Genomic DNA, 17,986 nt, shown 5'->3' on the forward strand with positions numbered 1-17,986 from the left:
AGCCTAGATGAAGATTATAGCCTTTCCTTTGTCATTCCATTGTTGCCTGCTTTCCGTGAACTGTGAAAAATACATTCATAGCTTGAGACCTGCGTATCGAATGGGGTGTAACGCTGTATTTTTAACACAGTCCGTAATCTATCTGCTCTTTCCCTTGTGACAAAATTTTGCTACTCCTTGTAACGAATGGTTTTGAATAACAGGTAATAAATGCTGCACTCACGTTGGCTGCCAGACCCCAGAGCAAAGTAGCACAGGACAACATGGATGTCTTTAAAGATCAGTGGGAGAAACAAGTGCGAGTTCTCACTGAAGCTGTTGATGACATCACTTCGGTGGATGATTTCCTCTCCGTTTCAGGTACTGGGGATCAAGGGACTCTTCTAAAAATATACTGCTAAATTAAAGTAATGGGTTGGAGCAGAGAAAAGCTACAGGTACTAAAGCATCATTAGTCCAGTAGTCCATCCTTATTGGAATGCTGATCTTCCACACTCAGTAGGAGGAACCAAGCCATGCCAGTTAATCCCTGGCAGCAATGGTTAGCTTTCCCTCTCTGAGAAAACAGCATCCTATTTGTGCTTCTGTTTCCAGAGAAGTTTCGTTTCAACTCAGGCACAAAGTAGGATTTTGGCCACCTTTTAAAAAATGTTTTACAGACCTGTGACAGGCTGACAGTATTTGCAAAAATTGTTAAAGTCCTCGTGTAGCTGTGGGAAAGATGAACTTTATTTTGTAGCTTAGCTCAGATCAGCTGTGTCTAAACAGTGGGGTGGATGTACCACCCAGTCCTGGCCCCCTGATCATCCATCCGGGGTGACCAGGCCCTGAAGGGGGATAGGAGGAAGGGAAATCGGCAGTCCCATCTAGGGATGTTGTCAGGACATGCCCAGAGCATACACTTCCAGAGAGCTGGGAAGCACGTCTGGGTCCCAGAAGAGAAGGACATTGACTCTTTGTGTCACAGTCTTTTCTCCATCCTCCTTGCCAAGTGCTGCAACTTGCGGCAGAGCGTATTGCTATAATATAGTCATACACAATGAGTACTGTAATTGCCAAGTGCTGCGTGTCTTGGGTTAATTGTCTGCTGCAGAAAACTCATTTTCCTATTATGGTTTGAAAGAGGTGAATTTCGTTGTTGTGAATAAGGACATAGAGTGTGCCAAGTGTACTTACTCTAATGTCACAGAAGAGCCAAACGTCAAGAGATAGCGTGGTCTTAATTTTATGTTTCATTTTAAATTCTTTTCTTTGACGTTTCCTAAAATTACCTAATAAAAATTTAAGATCTTTGGAGAAAAAAAAAATCCTTTAAAAAAATCCTTAATTTTCTTTTTTGCCCTCCCCTTTGTTATGTTTGGTTGTATCCTGCTATTATTAGCAACAGGGAAATTATTTGGTTTAGTATAATTACACTCCACTATTCAACACCACTGCTAGAGTGTTTACTGCAAGCCATGACGAGAAAATGAAAATGAACTCTCAGAATAAAAGGGTACTTCAGAATTTGGTAGCACATAGATTTTCATTTGAGATTTGAAGCTGCCAAACACTTTTCAACAGACCTGCAACGGAAGGGCAGACCAAGCTGTAAAATGCAGACCGGGTCCACAAGCCAAAGAGCTGGCAAACACACTTAAATGGCCATTTGGTTATTTGCTTGAGGGCTTTGTTCACTCCGAGCACTTGTATCCATAAAATCAGAAGTTATTTGAATGGATGACACTTTTATTTTTTGTTGTTCTCAAATCATATTTTCTTCTAACGTGTTTTTTGAGATAGTCTTGACTTAGATCCAAACTTCCCAAGGCAGATGAGAGGTAGTAGTTCTGTTGGGTTTAGATTTCTTTCTAATACTGTCCATAGCCATCTCTATCTATTAAAAATAGGCAACTATCTCATGTATCCAGAAAGTCTGTTTCTGCTAGCTGTAAGCTTGGGAGCCTCAGCTTACACAGGGTAGTTTTATTTTTGGATGTTAAACCAGTGAAGCGTTCAAAATGGGCTTGTGTCTGGTTAAACGTACCTCAGAGATGACACCTCCTCCTCTCCATGTTGAGTGTCATGTTGGCATGTTTTATGAATACAGGGGCTACTAAAAAGAGGTTGACCATGATTTTAATCAATTACTTTATATTCCAAATGCAGCGGACGTTTGTATTCAGAAGGTACTTCTTCTTGGGCAAAATTTGGTTATGCCGTGGGAAAGAAAATGGAGATTGTGAGGAGGAAGAAATATTTTAGCAAAGCAACATTTTGAAACTGTGGATAGAGAGTTTTTTAAACAAAGAATTTTGCCTCACAAGTTACTCTGATTCACAGCTCAGGGAACTTTCATTTTTCATTCAGACTTGTTACAGTTTAAAATTCAACATCATGTAAAACATTTCTGAAACCCTCAAATGATCCAACCTTGGGGTTTTTAACAGTGAAGAGTATTGTGTCATTTTATTTTTGTGGCCAAGAATAATTAACAAAAAGCAGTTGGTGAACTGATTGATTCTGTTTTATTTATTACTACAAAGAACAGCATTTCATTTTCAGTTTCGATGTGTCTGTGGCAGAAAAGTTGCTGTTTAGAATCACTGAGTTTCTCAGAGTGAATTTGCTCAAATATGAAATTCAGTCATACTTTTATTATTGAAATGATTTTTAACTGTGTTGGCTGCAGGGAAATAATGTCTGAGCTAGTCAAATCTGCTTCGTCCTTTCACGTTATCTCTATGTGAGAACACTACATAAAATATGATACTGCAGCACGTGAGAGTAGATGGCTTGATTCTGAGCCGAGAAAAAACAATAAAGCTCCCAAGATTTCCAAAAACCTTCTTGATATTACATCATCTGAGCAGACTCGCTGTTGTCAACTCTTATTTCAGAATACGCACAGTCATATATGATTATTCTGTGTGCCATGAAAAGTTCACACCTTAATCTCTGCCTTAGAGCAAAGGAGATGAACTGCTTGTGCACAGGCTCCTGCTATCTACAAAGGCCATTTGCTGTTCTCTTTTCAAAATGATTTATTTGCTTTTCTAACTTATTTAGGCACCGTTGAACCAAATACATTAACCGTTCATAGGAATGTGTAAATTCATCTTCAGAAAATTGCCCAACTATTTAGTAGAGCATCTGCATAATATTTGACCACTTTTCTTTTTGGATTGCTTTTTATTACACTTTCACTATAATAGAATTCAGCGCGATGTTGTGACTGTTTCTCAAAGAATTACAGGTTGCTACTCCCAGTATAGGTTAGAGGACGTAGCCCAGTCCCCTTTTAAAGATAAATATCACACTTGGGATTTGTACTGGTTTGTGGCATAGTATCACAGAATGCTATTTATTTTGCAGAACTGGGTAAGGATAAATATAAATTTTTTAAGGTACTGACATTTGCCGTTTACCCAAATCAGTAAGCTTTGCTATGAGGGAGAACGAAATGAAATGAGCTTTTTTTTTTTTCTTCCCCCTACATTCCAGAAAACCATATTCTGGAAGATGTGAATAAGTGTGTGATTGCTCTCCAAGAGGGGGATGTCGATACACTAGACAGAACTGCGGGTGCCATCCGAGGCCGTGCAGCCAGAGTTATTCACATCATTAATGCAGAGATGGAAAACTATGAAACCGGAGTTTATACTGAGAAGGTACTGGAAGCTACCAAACTGCTCTCTGAAACTGGTAAGCTTGCTTGAAATATTGTTCAATATGAAGCCACTTAAAACTTTCAGTTAGTTCTCTGAAATCTGTAACTCAGAGGGGAACCTGTGCTTGAAAACAAGACATAAACAATAAATTAATGACCATGAGTGGGGTTTTTTTTATTCTCTACTCGATGCTACTGCAGAAGTCATATTGACAAAAGCCGTATAAGAGAAGAGATTCAGTAACCCATCAAGGCTAGTCTACTTCATCAAAGTTTCAATGATTTGAGTAAATAATACACAGCCTTTTCTTCAAGTTCTTTCTGAATCGGTTGATTGCGTATTATGTGTCTCTAGAAAATGATTACAAACGTTACGCTGTGGTCTGCGCGGGTGAATGTACTCGTTGGTGACTGAAGTTGTGTTTCTAAACCGAACAATTTTTCGTTGAAAATACATTTGAACGACTGAAAATTTATTACCTGATTGAAAAAATATAAAAGTCTGCTGCGTTATATAAAAAATATAAAAACTATGAAATAAACAGTTTATATAAAAATAGAAAATTCTGCTAGATGGATAGGCTGGAAAAAACACTGATTTTATTTTTTTTTTTTTTTTTAACCTGTTTTTACCTTCACAGAGCAGGGGTTGGATTCATCTAAGTATAGGTGATTACGTCTAAGCTGGTGATTTCAGACTCCTTTATACTCAGTATTATCTGTTGCTATGCGCGTCTGAATTGTTCAGTGCAGGCAGTACTATCAAGTGCTCTCATCTTAAAGCAGTGGTCTACATTTGTTCGGATGAATCATGCTCTGAATTTCATTAACTTTACGGACCGGGTCTCCACTCGCTGTACAAGTGACCAGCTGTGATATAGGTGCACGTTCTGCAGATGTCTGAAAATGTCTGAGCTGATCCTCCCCTATCTGGCTGCTCTTGCTCATCTGGGCTTTAAAATCATCAAGATTATTTTAGAAGGAACAAATGAGAATGTACCGGTTCAGGACACGGCAAATGCAACATTCAGACAAAATCTCTCTGTGAGATAGAAAAGCAAAACCTGTTGTAGCTCTGGCAGCCCCTGTGTTAGCTTTGAGAACAGAAATCAGCAAAATTGGCTAAAAAAAAATAAAATGTTAGGATGATTTAATAGAACTTGTGTTATTGTTGTCCCCAGCTTATTATATTTTAGCCCTAAAAGGGACCCCAAACCCTAATTGCACAGATAAATCCCAATGTCCAAAATCAAGCATTTCTTCTTTTTCTGACCTTTCTTTATGATTTATTGGAAATTATGGCTGAAATGTGGATGCTTGTGATGGCGATTATGACTAGAAAGTTGTGCCTTGAACACCCAAAGTCCTTGCGAATTCACGCCAACGATTCGACTCTGGTAGAAACTAAGTGTCGCAGGCTCTTTCCTGGGAAAGCTGCAGAAAGACATTTTTGTAGAGAGGTCAGAAATCAGGACCATGATCTTCAGCCTATGGTACGTGCTCCGTTTGGCGCTACACAGCCATTTCCTCCGCAACATTCACGTTCCCTTTACATCTGGCTGAACCCAGAGGGTTGGGGTTTGCCCCCGTGCAGCTCGAAGATAAAGAAATAAGGTTTGCTGCTTCTTTTTCCTCAAGGTTTAGTGTCATGTGTTTTTTAGCTGGGTTGATATGAAAATTGTTTTTATTAGTCCCCCTATTTTTTACTACCCAATAAGGGATCACTGGAATGAGTACCGTAATTTTAGCTTACTTAAAAAGTCTATGAACTGGTATTTTGAATTCACAGAAAGAAAATAATCTGTACAGTTTGATATGGTAAAATATTTTGTTGTAATCTTGTGTTAAAGCCTCCTTTTGGTAGAAGAGAGATTTTGAAGAATTCTTCCTATCGCTAAGATTTCATTATTAAGCAAAACTTATCTTCAGGCTTTTTATTCAGCTAAAATTCTGACCTAGTGTTCTGTAAATTTTTTTTGTTAATAATTTTTCAACAGAGTAGCTGACAGTTATAAAGCACAGTCATATAGATCAATAATAGGCACAGTAAATATTTACATCCCATACTTAATGCACTTTTTGATGTGATTTGAAATACAACTAAGTGCTAGAAGCTCTGGACTAAGTGCATCTTGACAACATCAACTTGTTAACGCTGAGATTCAGTACTTAAGACTGAGTCTTTGTTCCTCAAAGTCAAAGTTATTACCGATTTTGTATTTTGTAAAATGTAAGCAAACTTGCGAGTAATAAAAAAAAAAAATTAAAAAATATCACGTTTTAAATGTTAAGGACTGTACGTCATGTACAAATTGTGCCGCAGAAGTTCAGAAGATGGAATGGGCCCAAATTCAATGGAGCCAATGAAGCTAAAACAATTTACGCCAGACGTGAATGTGGATCATTGGTATTACAGCACAATTTCCATCTGCAGCTTTTCAGGCCATTTACAAAGGCATTGATTATTATTTCTCTATGATTGTTGATTAAAAAAGGTAGAATTTGCTGACTTGTTTCTTCACCCTAGAATAAAGTGGCGAAAATGGTATTTAGACCACCCTACGCCATTCTGCTCCCTGCCCGTTTATACTCCGCCCACTCCCCTAGGACTGGTCTCTGTCTACATATGCATCAGTGTATCTGTGGATAGAGAGCAATGGGTATCTATGAGTACATGCACATTTTTATATATTCGCTTTTTTCATCACCTTGAGATCCTGCGCAGATTTTACCCGACACTCAAGAATAGTGAGGGTGATTTATTTAGAGTCAGGCTCCACCCACAGATGCACATATGAAAATCTCTGAGAAACACAATGATGAACGTCTTATCTTTTTCCTCTTTGTTCCTCCTGATTTTTAATTGAGTATTTACTTTACATGAAGTGCTTTTGAAAGCTGGGAAAATTTTAGTTAAATGACAGTGGAAGGGAAATAAGCATGTTACATTTCTCTAATAATTATTATTTACTTTTAACTATCAGCTCAGGCAAGGAAAGCCTCTGTTAAGGGTCCTTTTCCAGAGTTTTCATATTATTATGTGAGTACTGGGTTTGATTCACAGAACACTCTTTCCAAAAAAGAGAAACACCTTGCTAATGGGATTTTTTGGGGGCAGGAGAAAATACATCTTTAATGAAAGTAATAATGGTAGGTTCTGAGAAATTGAATCTATGTAAACCTTACTTTAATAACTGCTTTCACCTTAAAGTTTTATTTGTATATTGTTTTAATTTATAGCATTTGGAATATATGGGCTGGTTTGTTTCAGTGGTTTAGTCTTTTCTTGCCTGTGCTTGACTAACCCACTGCCTTTATAGCCAAGTACTTGGTAGAGGCTAGATTCTTGTCTCTGACAGCAGTATTAGTAGTGACCTATTGGTTAACGGCTTTTTAAAATTGTGCACTTTACTTTTCCTTTAAAACCAAAATGAAAACTTGACTCTCGCTTGCTGACTTTCTTATAAATCCAAGATGAAAACTATAAACCCACAGAGTCTGTGGGGCTTGCTGGGAACGAAGGCAAAACTCAGGGATTTTAGTGGATATTAATTGTGTGCAGGAGTAAACCAGAGCTTCAGGGTTTAATTTTTTTATTTGCTTTTTGGGGCACTGTGAAGTTTTACTAATATCTTTGGCTTGGTTTCCTAAAGAGCAAGGGCCAGGGTCTCCCTGGGGCAGCCCCAGCCCTGGGCATCAGGAACCTTGGTGGGGACAGGGATGGCCTGAGGCCAGGCTGGGATGTCCCAGCAGTGGTGGGAGTCAGGATCAGGCCCACTGGGGTAACCGGGGTCAGACACAGCCCAGGGATCGGTAGGCAGGGCCATGCTGATGGCTCCTGTTAACTGTTATATTGGTCTTCAGCACTTCTAGAGAAGTATAAAATTATCCTAATACAGATGGTCCATGAAAAAAGGATGGAGAGAAGGGTGGGAAGGAAAAGAGAGGAGAAAGAAGAGGCAAAGAAAAAAGGTGAAAAGCAAGGGAAGGGAATAAGAGAAAACAGAACGCAATTTCTGTTTGAATATTGAGATCTTTCATACCGCTCAGCACCCTGTCCTAGCAGTGACCGAGGCCAGCTGAGAGTGTCCCATTGACTCTCACAAGGAGGAGACTGAAGTCTGCTCAGCCGTTGTTTGAGAAGCGCTAACAACTGAAGGGAAGAAGCACAAGATTCTAAACAGGTCAAAAGAATTGTCCGTAGAAATAAATCAAGTAACAGGCAATGAGGTTGAATATTATTTTTCAAGATTTCTGAAATGCAGGGAAGAGAAAAAGCTGTGACATTCTTTAAAGTTCAGAGGGTTGAATTTAAATGAGTAGGCTTTGCAGGGTTGTACTGAAAGGGAGCGAATGGGAAGCGAAGGAGAAAAAGCAGAACAAATGGGACCAGAACTGGCTGAGAAGGGTTGTAAAAACTTCTCTTTTCTTTCTTTTTTTTTTTCCCCCCTCACTTAGCATTGGGATGTCCGATCGTGGAAGAGCCACTACCATAGTACTTGGGTTACTCACTCCTGGGAAGGACGTTGGAAATTTGAAATTATCTAATTCAGACCAGACATTAGAGTTTCAGCTTTAAGCATGTTTTTAAATTATCATAGTAACTTTGTAACTAGCTGGTTTTAAGTAGGTCACTCTCTGAGTTCTGTTTTGACTCTTTTTTTTTTTTTTTTTTTATTTTGTCTTTATCAGAATGGACTAAAGTTCAAATTCAGCACTCCTGGCAATTCAGCAGTAAGCCTGTGAGAGTTTTATCAGGAAGAGTAGGACAAACTTTAAAGATATTTATCACTAGGAAAAGGCAGCTCAATGATATTATCAAAGCTAATACTAAAATGTGGTAAAGATGGATTTTTCAGAAATGATATGAAGGGAAACAAAATGTAGAAGCAAGATGATGAATTTAAGCATAGCTGTAACAAAAAAAAAAATTGAATCACAGGGAAAGCTAAAAATTGCAAAATGGAGCCTATTTAAAAAATAAATGTTAAATTCATGTTTTATGGGCATTTCAGGTGGTTATAGTACAACTTATGGGCACCATCATCCTGAGAACATGAGATCATTTATCCAAGGGTTTTGATGAAATAACGGCTTTCATTCTGCAAAGCACTGTAGCATTTTCTTTAAAGTTTTGCTAAACTGAAATCCAAAGGTCAAGGTATCACAAAAACGACCCCACAAAACATTTAATGCATTTTTAAAAAAATTGGTATTTTACAAAAGGACCAGAAAATACCCAATATTATGTTCCACCAGTGCTTGGTTTGATCCAAAGAATTTTTAACCAGAGAGACTGCCTTCGATATGCCGAGGAATACAGTAAGAAATCATGTAAAATATATTCTCAGACAATTAAATGCGAGACCATAAGAGATGAATAAATCACCGTGGTGTCTAAAAGCTTAAATACTATTTCTTTTTCTCTCCACTTTTGGAGTTTAAAAATAGAATATAGTACTAAAGGCGAATATAACGTAATTGATTTAGATTTTCAAAGGCTTTTCATAAAGTCCTGCACACACAGCTGTTTGGAAAATGGGTAACCATGGAGTGAGTGTTAAGGCCTTTGATGGATTAAGAACTGGTTACAAGGCACAAGCAAGGCATAAATGACCATAGCTCAGCAGGCAGAAAGATAAATCCCGTGATGCTTCAGAGGTCAGCGCTGTGGTTGGTGTTGTATAATGTATTAATTAACAGGTGAACAGACAGAAGCAAAATTTGCCAAAAGGAAAATCCTGGTTTGGCTGGTGGGAGTAGGAGAGTGTCCTTATCGGAAAGAAAATAATAAATGATAATTTTATTTAATTTCTCTAGGTAAATAGAACAATTTTTAACTATATTGTCTACACTGACAGGAAGGGTCTCAGCTAATACATCTCCTCAGAAAAAAATATGGCATCATTATGGACAACTGGGCAAAGATACCTTTTCCATGCACAACAGCCCTCTCATCAGTGTTTGAGATGTTAGCCTGTACGTTAAGGAGAACATTCACCGAATGCCCCAAAGAGTGGTTTCAGTTTTGATCTCCACAACCTGAAGATCTTCCAGAAATGGAAGAAGTTCAAGATATAAGGATGACAAAATTAAAGAAATATGGGGATTTGGAGGTAAATTAACTCTACTAGAGTTTAAAAAGACTAGGAATATCTATTTTGGATGTGGCAGACACCTTGGATAATGAACAGTAGATTAGTATAATAGAAGTGCCCATTTTCATAGACCATTATTATTTAGTTGTGGTTCAAATCTTTTCTCAAAAAAACCATCTTGTGTTCTTAAGAGCCATTTTTTGAAGTAAGGAGGGTGGTTGTGGAGGTAGACATAAAATTGATACCAAGTGTAGAAAATACAGGCAGAAAAATGCAGTGAATATTGACTAGTTCCACCAGAATGTTTTGTGAATATAAGTGTGAATTGTACAATAATCTTTTAAAATAAAAACACTGGCATTCCTTGCGTCCCCTTGCCTACGCACACCTACGAACAGATATACACAAACTTATAACTAAAGCCAGAAAGAGTGTTTTGCTCGTGTTATATAAGCCATTTTTTGTCCGCATCATGCAACTGTTTTCTTGAGGGGATTTTTTGAAGAGCTGCAGCTAGGCTTATTTGAAGTATTAACCAGAAGGGAGTTCCGTTTAGTAGTAATAATATTTTGGGGGTGCTCACTATATGTAGTCTTTATTTGCACAAGTAGGCAGGAGAATGAGTGAGGCATCTGAAATCAGTGAGACATATATGTCCCTGCAGTCGTCATTTGTTATCCTTCTTCGTATGCTTTGTGATGTGCCCTGTCATTGCATGATTGCTTACGCTGCTGGCCACGAGGCACCTCCCTGCAGACACCGCTTACCTTGGTTCTCCCCTGACATTTCATCTTTCTGCGAATGACAACTCAATCAGGACAAAGTTTGAAGGGGTTGGGGGGGGTTGTCTGTTTGGGGATTTTTTTTTTTTTGGTTCGAGGGGGTTTGGGGTTTTTTTTGTTGTTGTTGTTTGCTTTGGTTTTTGGGTTTTTTGGGGGGGTTTGGGGTTGTTGGTTTTTTTTTTAATTTTATGTGTGTCCATATCTCACAATACTTGGTAATGTAACTCCAGCCATCCCATTAATTTCTATAATGTGCAGCTCACCCGTACTGCACATGAGGCAATCAAAGTGTTGCATTACTATGTCTATGCTGCATAGTTGCGTATGCCCACAAGGAAGTAGAAGCTTTCTGTGAAGTGCCAGAAGACTTAACACATATGGGCCAAAGGGTAAGGACTTGGCCGTAAATTCAAGGCACCTTGAGAACAGTGGTTTTATGGTCTGTGACTAAACCAGCGATGCAGTATATTGGCAGTGAAGGCTGATTCTTCCTGAAAGTCTTGTGTTTACTGCAAAACTCTATAGGGTATGTGGTTTCAATATTTTACATCTATCCTTTAACCACTTCATTGGGAGGAAGGTGAATCAGTAAACAGCAAGAAGAGAAAAGATGATCTTGTGCTTTGGACTGTGATGTTTCATTCGTTTCCATGCCATAGCACTTAAACCAGCATGCTGCAAATTTTACCCTAATTTTGCTTTTCCTTTTCCCTGAGTGACCAATGTGAGGTGCGTAGGGTTTGATACCCAGAACTGATGAGGATTCACATTTTTACTGATGAGTATTTAGCTGTAACAGAAGTCGGTGACTGTTCTCTGAATGACAAACACTCTGAAAACACAATCCAGCGACGTAATACACAGACATAATTATATATGGGCATTTCTTCATCCATGACAACCAAAATATTATTAATATATGTACGTGTATGCATGGTATGTCTATGCACAGTGTGTACTACAAAGAGACATAGATGGAAGCATACATCAGCCCAAGAAACAAAATATTTAAATCAAATCTGCTTCTCAGAAAACCAATTACTCTAATACTGTTATATATTGTTTAATTTATAAAACTTTTTTATTTTTAATTAGCAATATAATAATCATGAGTGAAATGTTGTAAATTATGATATGAGACCAGGGTTTAATAAACATTTTGTGAAATATTTAGAATCTTCTGATAAGGAATTTATAGTTCTTCTAAAAAGAGACTTTGACAAACCTTTCAAGCTAAATAAGGTGTCATGTTTGATTCCTTATTCATCCTTCAAACTAAATTGAGAAACTGTGCTGTCTTCGACAGAGTATGTCAGATATCCCATAGGAATTATTTTTTAAATACCTGTTTAAAATACTTAAACTTTCCAGTAATAGACTATTCTCTCCTCAATTAAGTAAAAAAAAAAAAAACCACAAACCAAAAAAAACCCCAAACCTGAAAAACCAAAACACTGGAAGAAATGTCATTGAAAACTCTCAAATTTTAAGCTATAGCTTTGTGAATTTCCTGTACTAAAACCTCTTAAATCTGGATAATGATTGGGTTCTTTTCCTAACAGAGCATCATTTTTAAAATGTAGTGGGTCATTCATGGATTTTTGATATATTAGTCTTCCCTGATAACCCTTAGCTTAGAGTACTGCCAATCATTCCGGATACGTGACATACACAACTGTGATGTTTAGTAGAAGCACAGATTCTCTGCATGAGATTTTCAGGGATCCGTCCTTCATCTTTTAGCAGTGTAGCAGTCCAAACCTTTAGACTGCCATGTCATTCTTGAATAATCTTACCCAAATCAGACCAGATTTTTACAGCCACTTAAGGGCTATTTCGATCAGGTGATTGGCACCTAAAATTACATGTCTACATCTCTATGAACATGGCATAGGGAAAATTAAATTTCTGAATGGCAACCACAAATGTTTAAATGAAGGCAGAGCTACCGAGACTGAGCCTGAGGGCAGAACTGAATATACAGGGGTAAATGAGATCAGTCACTTCTCTGGGGATCAAGCATCTGGTTTGTCTGAGGCCAGTCTGGTTTCTCTGGGTCCAGAGAACAACCTCTGGTCTTTCAGAAGGGTGATTCCCTTAGATCCAAACCCCTGGATACTAGAGACTCGAGTAGGTGCTTGTCTCTTTAAAATGAAGCTCTAAGAAGTAGTTCTGCTGATGCCATTCAAAAAGAGTCTTCCAGCTAGAAAAAATGCCCCAAAGTTGACACCTTTGGGAACCCTTTGGTTCCAGTGAGGTTTGGATGGAAAGCAGCCACTTCTTGCTCTGCCAGTGTCCTCCTGGGCACCCTTCTCGTTTAGAGCCAAGAGTGTTCCAGGATTTGGTGCAAGAATGGGATTTATTTATGCCTAAACTTGGTTGTCCAAAGCAGACATCTGGTTGAAGCCAGTCCTCTGACCTCCCTTTCTATTCAATGGGCAGAGGAATATCAGAATTTGATTCAGCTGAACTTGAACTGCTTTCTTAAAATCCGCGCGATTAATAGTCTAATGGGAACATCTATTGCTCTCCATTTGGTATAGGGAAATGCAGATTGCTGACTTTCAAATGTACGCAGTGAGATGAAACCAGACCAAGGTTCCTAACTCCTATTGATACTACTGGGAATTAGAAATCGGTGCACTTGGAGAGGGACCTTGACCTTTATTGCTTTTTTGTCTCTCAACTTTCCCTTTCTAGGTTACCAAACTTTCACATCTACTCAAGTTTGTAAGGAATTTGCATTCCTCAATAATAAGGCCATAAAAGTGTTAAAATTAGCTAAGCATTCATTTAACCTTGTATATAATGAAGCTTAATATTCTAATGCTATAAACAATAAAGCCCAAACTTTTTAAAAAAAAAAATCAATAATGTTATTATGTAACTTTTGCCTGTCTATCAAGTGATCTTATTGTTCCCATATCATTAAACAAAATTTGTGGCTATGTTTTTAAGTACAAACACTGCGGTAGGAAGTGATTACCATAGGAGAAAAAGTCAATAGAGAATATATTTTTAGCAAATCAATAATTACTTGATAATTTGAATGTGTAGGAGATACAGGTGGGGTGGGAGAAAAACAAGAAAAGCTTTAGAGAAAATATTTTCTGTGTGGAGCAGGATGGTTCACAAGAAAATACATGTTGTTATCAAGACATGAATTCACCCATGGTGATATGTTATTTTTCTATTATGCTGGTAATAATTATTTTTTATTTTAAATAATCAATAGATGAAATGAAAGTAGTTTTAACTTTATTGTTTCCCAGTTTTTCTCCAGCAGCAGTTCAGCCAAGATCTTGTTGGCAGTGATCTTACTTTCAGTGCCATTGAAAAGTCATTTACAGAAAGGCTTTAAAATCTTTATTTGTTAGAATGACAAAGTCAGTAAATTAGAAGTGTTGCCATTAACTTGGGACCTGATTCTGTCAACATTTATGCAGGTGCCTAATTAATTCATGTAGTTAGACTGAGAGATGTTAATGGATCACATTATTCAGTCTAAGTGTATGCATAACTGTTTTCAAGACCACAGCTCAAACTACGAAAACAATATTTAATTTTTCCCCCAAGGTATTGATTTGCTTCTGAATCTGAAATTCATAGCCAATCTCTCTGTACATAATAAATGCATCATCCTCCTTCTGATCCAGTTACAGGTTTCAATGCCAGATTCAGATTTTATGCCTTTGCTTGTAGCTCTTTCACTGTCGGCGTAAGAATATCCTTCTTTGTACAGTAAATGACAGAAAAGATAGACTGAAGGTTTCGTGGGTGCAACTGAGTTCGGTTATTCCCCATACATAACTGTAATGGAGCTCCTCAAGTGTGGCTCAATGACCTTAACTGGAGAATATTACAAATCTTAACTCAATTTCCAAAAACTTTACTGCATTAAATGACAATATATGCTTAGAGAAACTATAAGGAATAGTACCTTATTAGTTTAAGATGTTTTTTTCTTGTCTAATAAAAAATGAGCAATGATGTAAAAATGTAATTGGCAAGCAAACAATTCATAATATGGTTTAATAGCTATTTCCATTTTGAAACAGCAGATAATGATATTGTTTAATAATGTAAATTAAGGACTAAATTATAGCTGGGTCTGCAAGGTCAAAATTGTTGAAACGAGTTTTCATACCCGATGGGCAGTCCCCGTGGTAATACATGTGGTCAAGAACGAGTACCTCTTGTTCACCAAAACAAGCAAGATGTAACTTTCCATATGGTCCCCGTGGCATGATGCTTATGAATCTACTACTGCTGCTCCTTGAATAAAAGAATGGAGTCATGACTATTGACATCTTTGCAGAGCTGTAGTGAGAAAAATTACCTGTGGGGCTTCAAGCCAGAACATTTTTGGTGTAAGGCTTCATTGGCTGAGCTGAAGGTGTTTAAAATATAGGTGGAAAGGGAAAAAATCCCATAGAGAATATGGAAAAATATCACAGAATCACAGTATGGTTTGGGTGGGAAGGGACCTTAAAGCCCATCCAGTCCCACCCCCCTGCCATGGGCAGGGACACCCTCCACTAGCCCAGGTTGCCCAAAGCCCCATCCAACCTGGCCTTGAACACTGCCAGGGAGCCAGGGGCAGCCACAGCTTCTCTGGGCAACCTGTTCCAGTGCCTCACCGCCCTCACAGGGAATAATTTCTTCCTCATATCTAATATCAATCTCCCTTCCTTCAGTTTAAAGCCATTCCCCTTGTCCTGTCACTCCCTGTCCTTGTCACCAGCCCCTCTCCAGCTTTCCTGTCATCCTTTGACAACTGAGCTCTGCTTTGATCTCTACCTATGTGTTCCTCTTGTACATTCGTTTCAAGCAAAGGGTGGTTATAAGTCCAACAATGTTAAGTAATGTATGAGTTTAAAACAGCTCTCAGAAATTAAATGTTTATTTCTGGTGAGGAGCGTTTGTTGTTGTATCACATTTTGCAGGATCTGGTGCAAAAACCCTGTAGCTGCCTATTAAATACTTTAACAACAATTTCCATGATACCAAGGGGAGTTCTGATTTAGCAAGTAAATAATCTCTTAAAATATTTCACTTCTATATGTCCCTTGTAGATCTTTGTGCCTAAGACTACAACTTCAGAACATCTGGTTGTAACCAGACCAGCATAACAAATGCAGCGTGTATCCCTGCCTGCTTTTGCCGTGTGCTTTCGTATTCAGGGGTCAATAATTGTAGCCTGAATAAAATGTTTAGGTGTTAAATGTAAATTACAATATATATGGCAAGAAGAGAAATTAATTGCATTGGTCAGCTAAAAAAAAGCATTTTTATCTTTTTTTGGAAAAAAATCTGTGCAGTGAACTCTATCAGGCTATGAAAAATTTCCTTGAGGAGTTGGTGGAAATTCCTGCATTTCAAACATGATTCAGAAATAGCTTCTCGATAAAGCATATAGAAGCGTTTATGTTATTTGGACTAAATTATGTTATCAAAAAATAGAAATATGTCTGGATATAACCACAAAATATGGATTTTTTTAAAAACCATTTTCACATCTGGTACACACACTACAAAAATCTCGGTTGGGCACTCAAAAATGGGCACAGTACTCCAACTAGGACCTCACTGTGCAACATCACAGTATCTTCTCTCAAGTCTTTTTTTATATATTGTAATCGATTGACCTTTGCTCTTTTTTACAATAGCATCCCATTGTTAGACACATTACAAAGATCCATTTGACTTGTCTTTCTGGTTTGACAACATACCACAGAATTATTCCTTGAGATGTTTTTCTCATGAGTTCCATGTCCACCTTATAGTAGTTGAATTTACATTTCCCTTGTTTTGCTTCTAAGAATGTCACGTGTGGCCATGTCAAAAATCTTACCAAAGTCAAGTTGTGTCATATCTACTGCTTCCCCCAACCCACTAGTTAGCTGCCCTGTCAAGGAAAATATTGTAATAGCTTGATGCAACCTATTCTGACAAGTCTGTTACCTGTCTGACATCTGCTTATTATTTACAAGATAATGAAACATTAATTGCTTTACATCATGTTTCATTTTTTTTCTGTGTACTGAAATTAGGCTGAATACCCTATAATTCTTCCTTCTTTTCTTCCCTACCTTTATAAAAATAGTTATCTGCTTTTTCTTCTTTTTCTAAATCTCTGGAACTTTTGCCATTCTCAACAACGTTTGCATTCTCAAAGATGGTTCAGAAATTGTTTTGATTATTTTCTTAAGAACCGCAGTGTGAATCTTACTACGCTCTGTTAACTTGAAGACATATTTAATAGATACATTTCTTTATGTAGATGTTCTCCAAACTGCCTTTTCCTAATTCGGGTCTGTTGTGCTTACTATTAATTTTGTTAAATACCTGACCACCTCTGCTGTTTATGAAATTCTAGACAGAAATGTAAGGACCCTAAATATTAGGGTTCTTTGCCTCCTTTTCTGTTGCCATTTTTGCATCTCTAGCTTTACCTGTTTTATCCCTATGACTCTAAATAACTTTTCTTTTATTCTTTATGTTTACTTGTTTTCATTGTATTTTTAATGATTGCTTTTTGATTTTCATGCTAAAGACTTCCTTATGCAATCATATTACTCTCCTACTATGCTTTCAAGTGTTCCATTAATTAAGATAATTTGCTATATGCATTTATGAATACTCTTTCCAAAACTTCAGCTCTCAAACTCCTTTTTTACTTAAAATGTTTCCCTTCTGCCTAACAATGTTTTGTTAATGTTTACTTTTCTTAAGTCTACTGTTGCTGTCACTTTTTCCTGTTTTCTCCAATATATCCCAAGGACTGACTTACTGCACTTATGGAACATTATCTACATGAAAGATACAATTCTGTTCTTTCATCTGTGTTCATTAACAAATATATATATATATATATTTGTATATACATAGGCAGAATAAACAAGATTTGAATAGATATATCCCTTTAAAGGGTTCCCTTTTAACATCCAGCGAGTAATACTTAAACACTGGAAAGGTTCAGCTCATCGTTGCTATTAGTTGTTCTTCAAAATGTAAACTATTCTTGAATCATATTAGTTTTGTGGTTTTTTACTTTAAATCAGATACTAAGTAAGATGCATAAAACATAGTTTTCATTATGAGTAAGATACATTTAAGGATGTTCAGTCAAGAAGAAAATGTGGTTTCCTGCCACAGTGACAGTTTACTTCCTAGGAAGGATTATCACTGCTCTTGATGAAAATGACAGTGGAGATTTCTCTTTGTATTCATCGGGCTACAAAAAAGTGTAGTAAAACTAGGGTCTAGGGAAAAGATGATAAAGAAAGATAATATTGTAACAAAAAAGGCAACTGAGTTAGGAATCTTTTCTTGATCTTCCAATTAATGTGCCAAAATTATAAAGCTGATGGTACATGATCTCGATACCTAGATGCTAGCAGGTGGCAAATAATAAGAGAGATGTGAATATAGTGAAAAGATGGTTATCTATAAAA

The 17,986-nt window shown here is 37.3% G+C and overlaps 1 protein-coding gene across 4 annotated transcripts in view; it reads left to right on the plus strand.

Annotated features, from left to right (window-relative positions):
• Positions 1 to 17,986, plus strand: part of CTNNA2 (catenin alpha 2) — a 539,666-nt gene that overhangs the window by 473,676 nt on the left and 48,004 nt on the right. For all 4 annotated transcript variants that reach the window (XM_054824266.1, XM_054824262.1, XM_054824263.1 and 1 more), the window contains 2 exons: positions 204 to 360; positions 3,484 to 3,684. In XM_054824266.1, the coding sequence (XP_054680241.1) occupies positions 204 to 360; positions 3,484 to 3,684 (358 nt within the window). The remainder of the gene's footprint in view (positions 1 to 203; positions 361 to 3,483; positions 3,685 to 17,986) is intronic.

The sequence above is a fragment of the Grus americana genome, chromosome 4 (assembly GCF_028858705.1).
Source record: "Grus americana isolate bGruAme1 chromosome 4, bGruAme1.mat, whole genome shotgun sequence".
Classification (NCBI taxonomy): Eukaryota; Metazoa; Chordata; class Aves; order Gruiformes; family Gruidae; genus Grus; species Grus americana.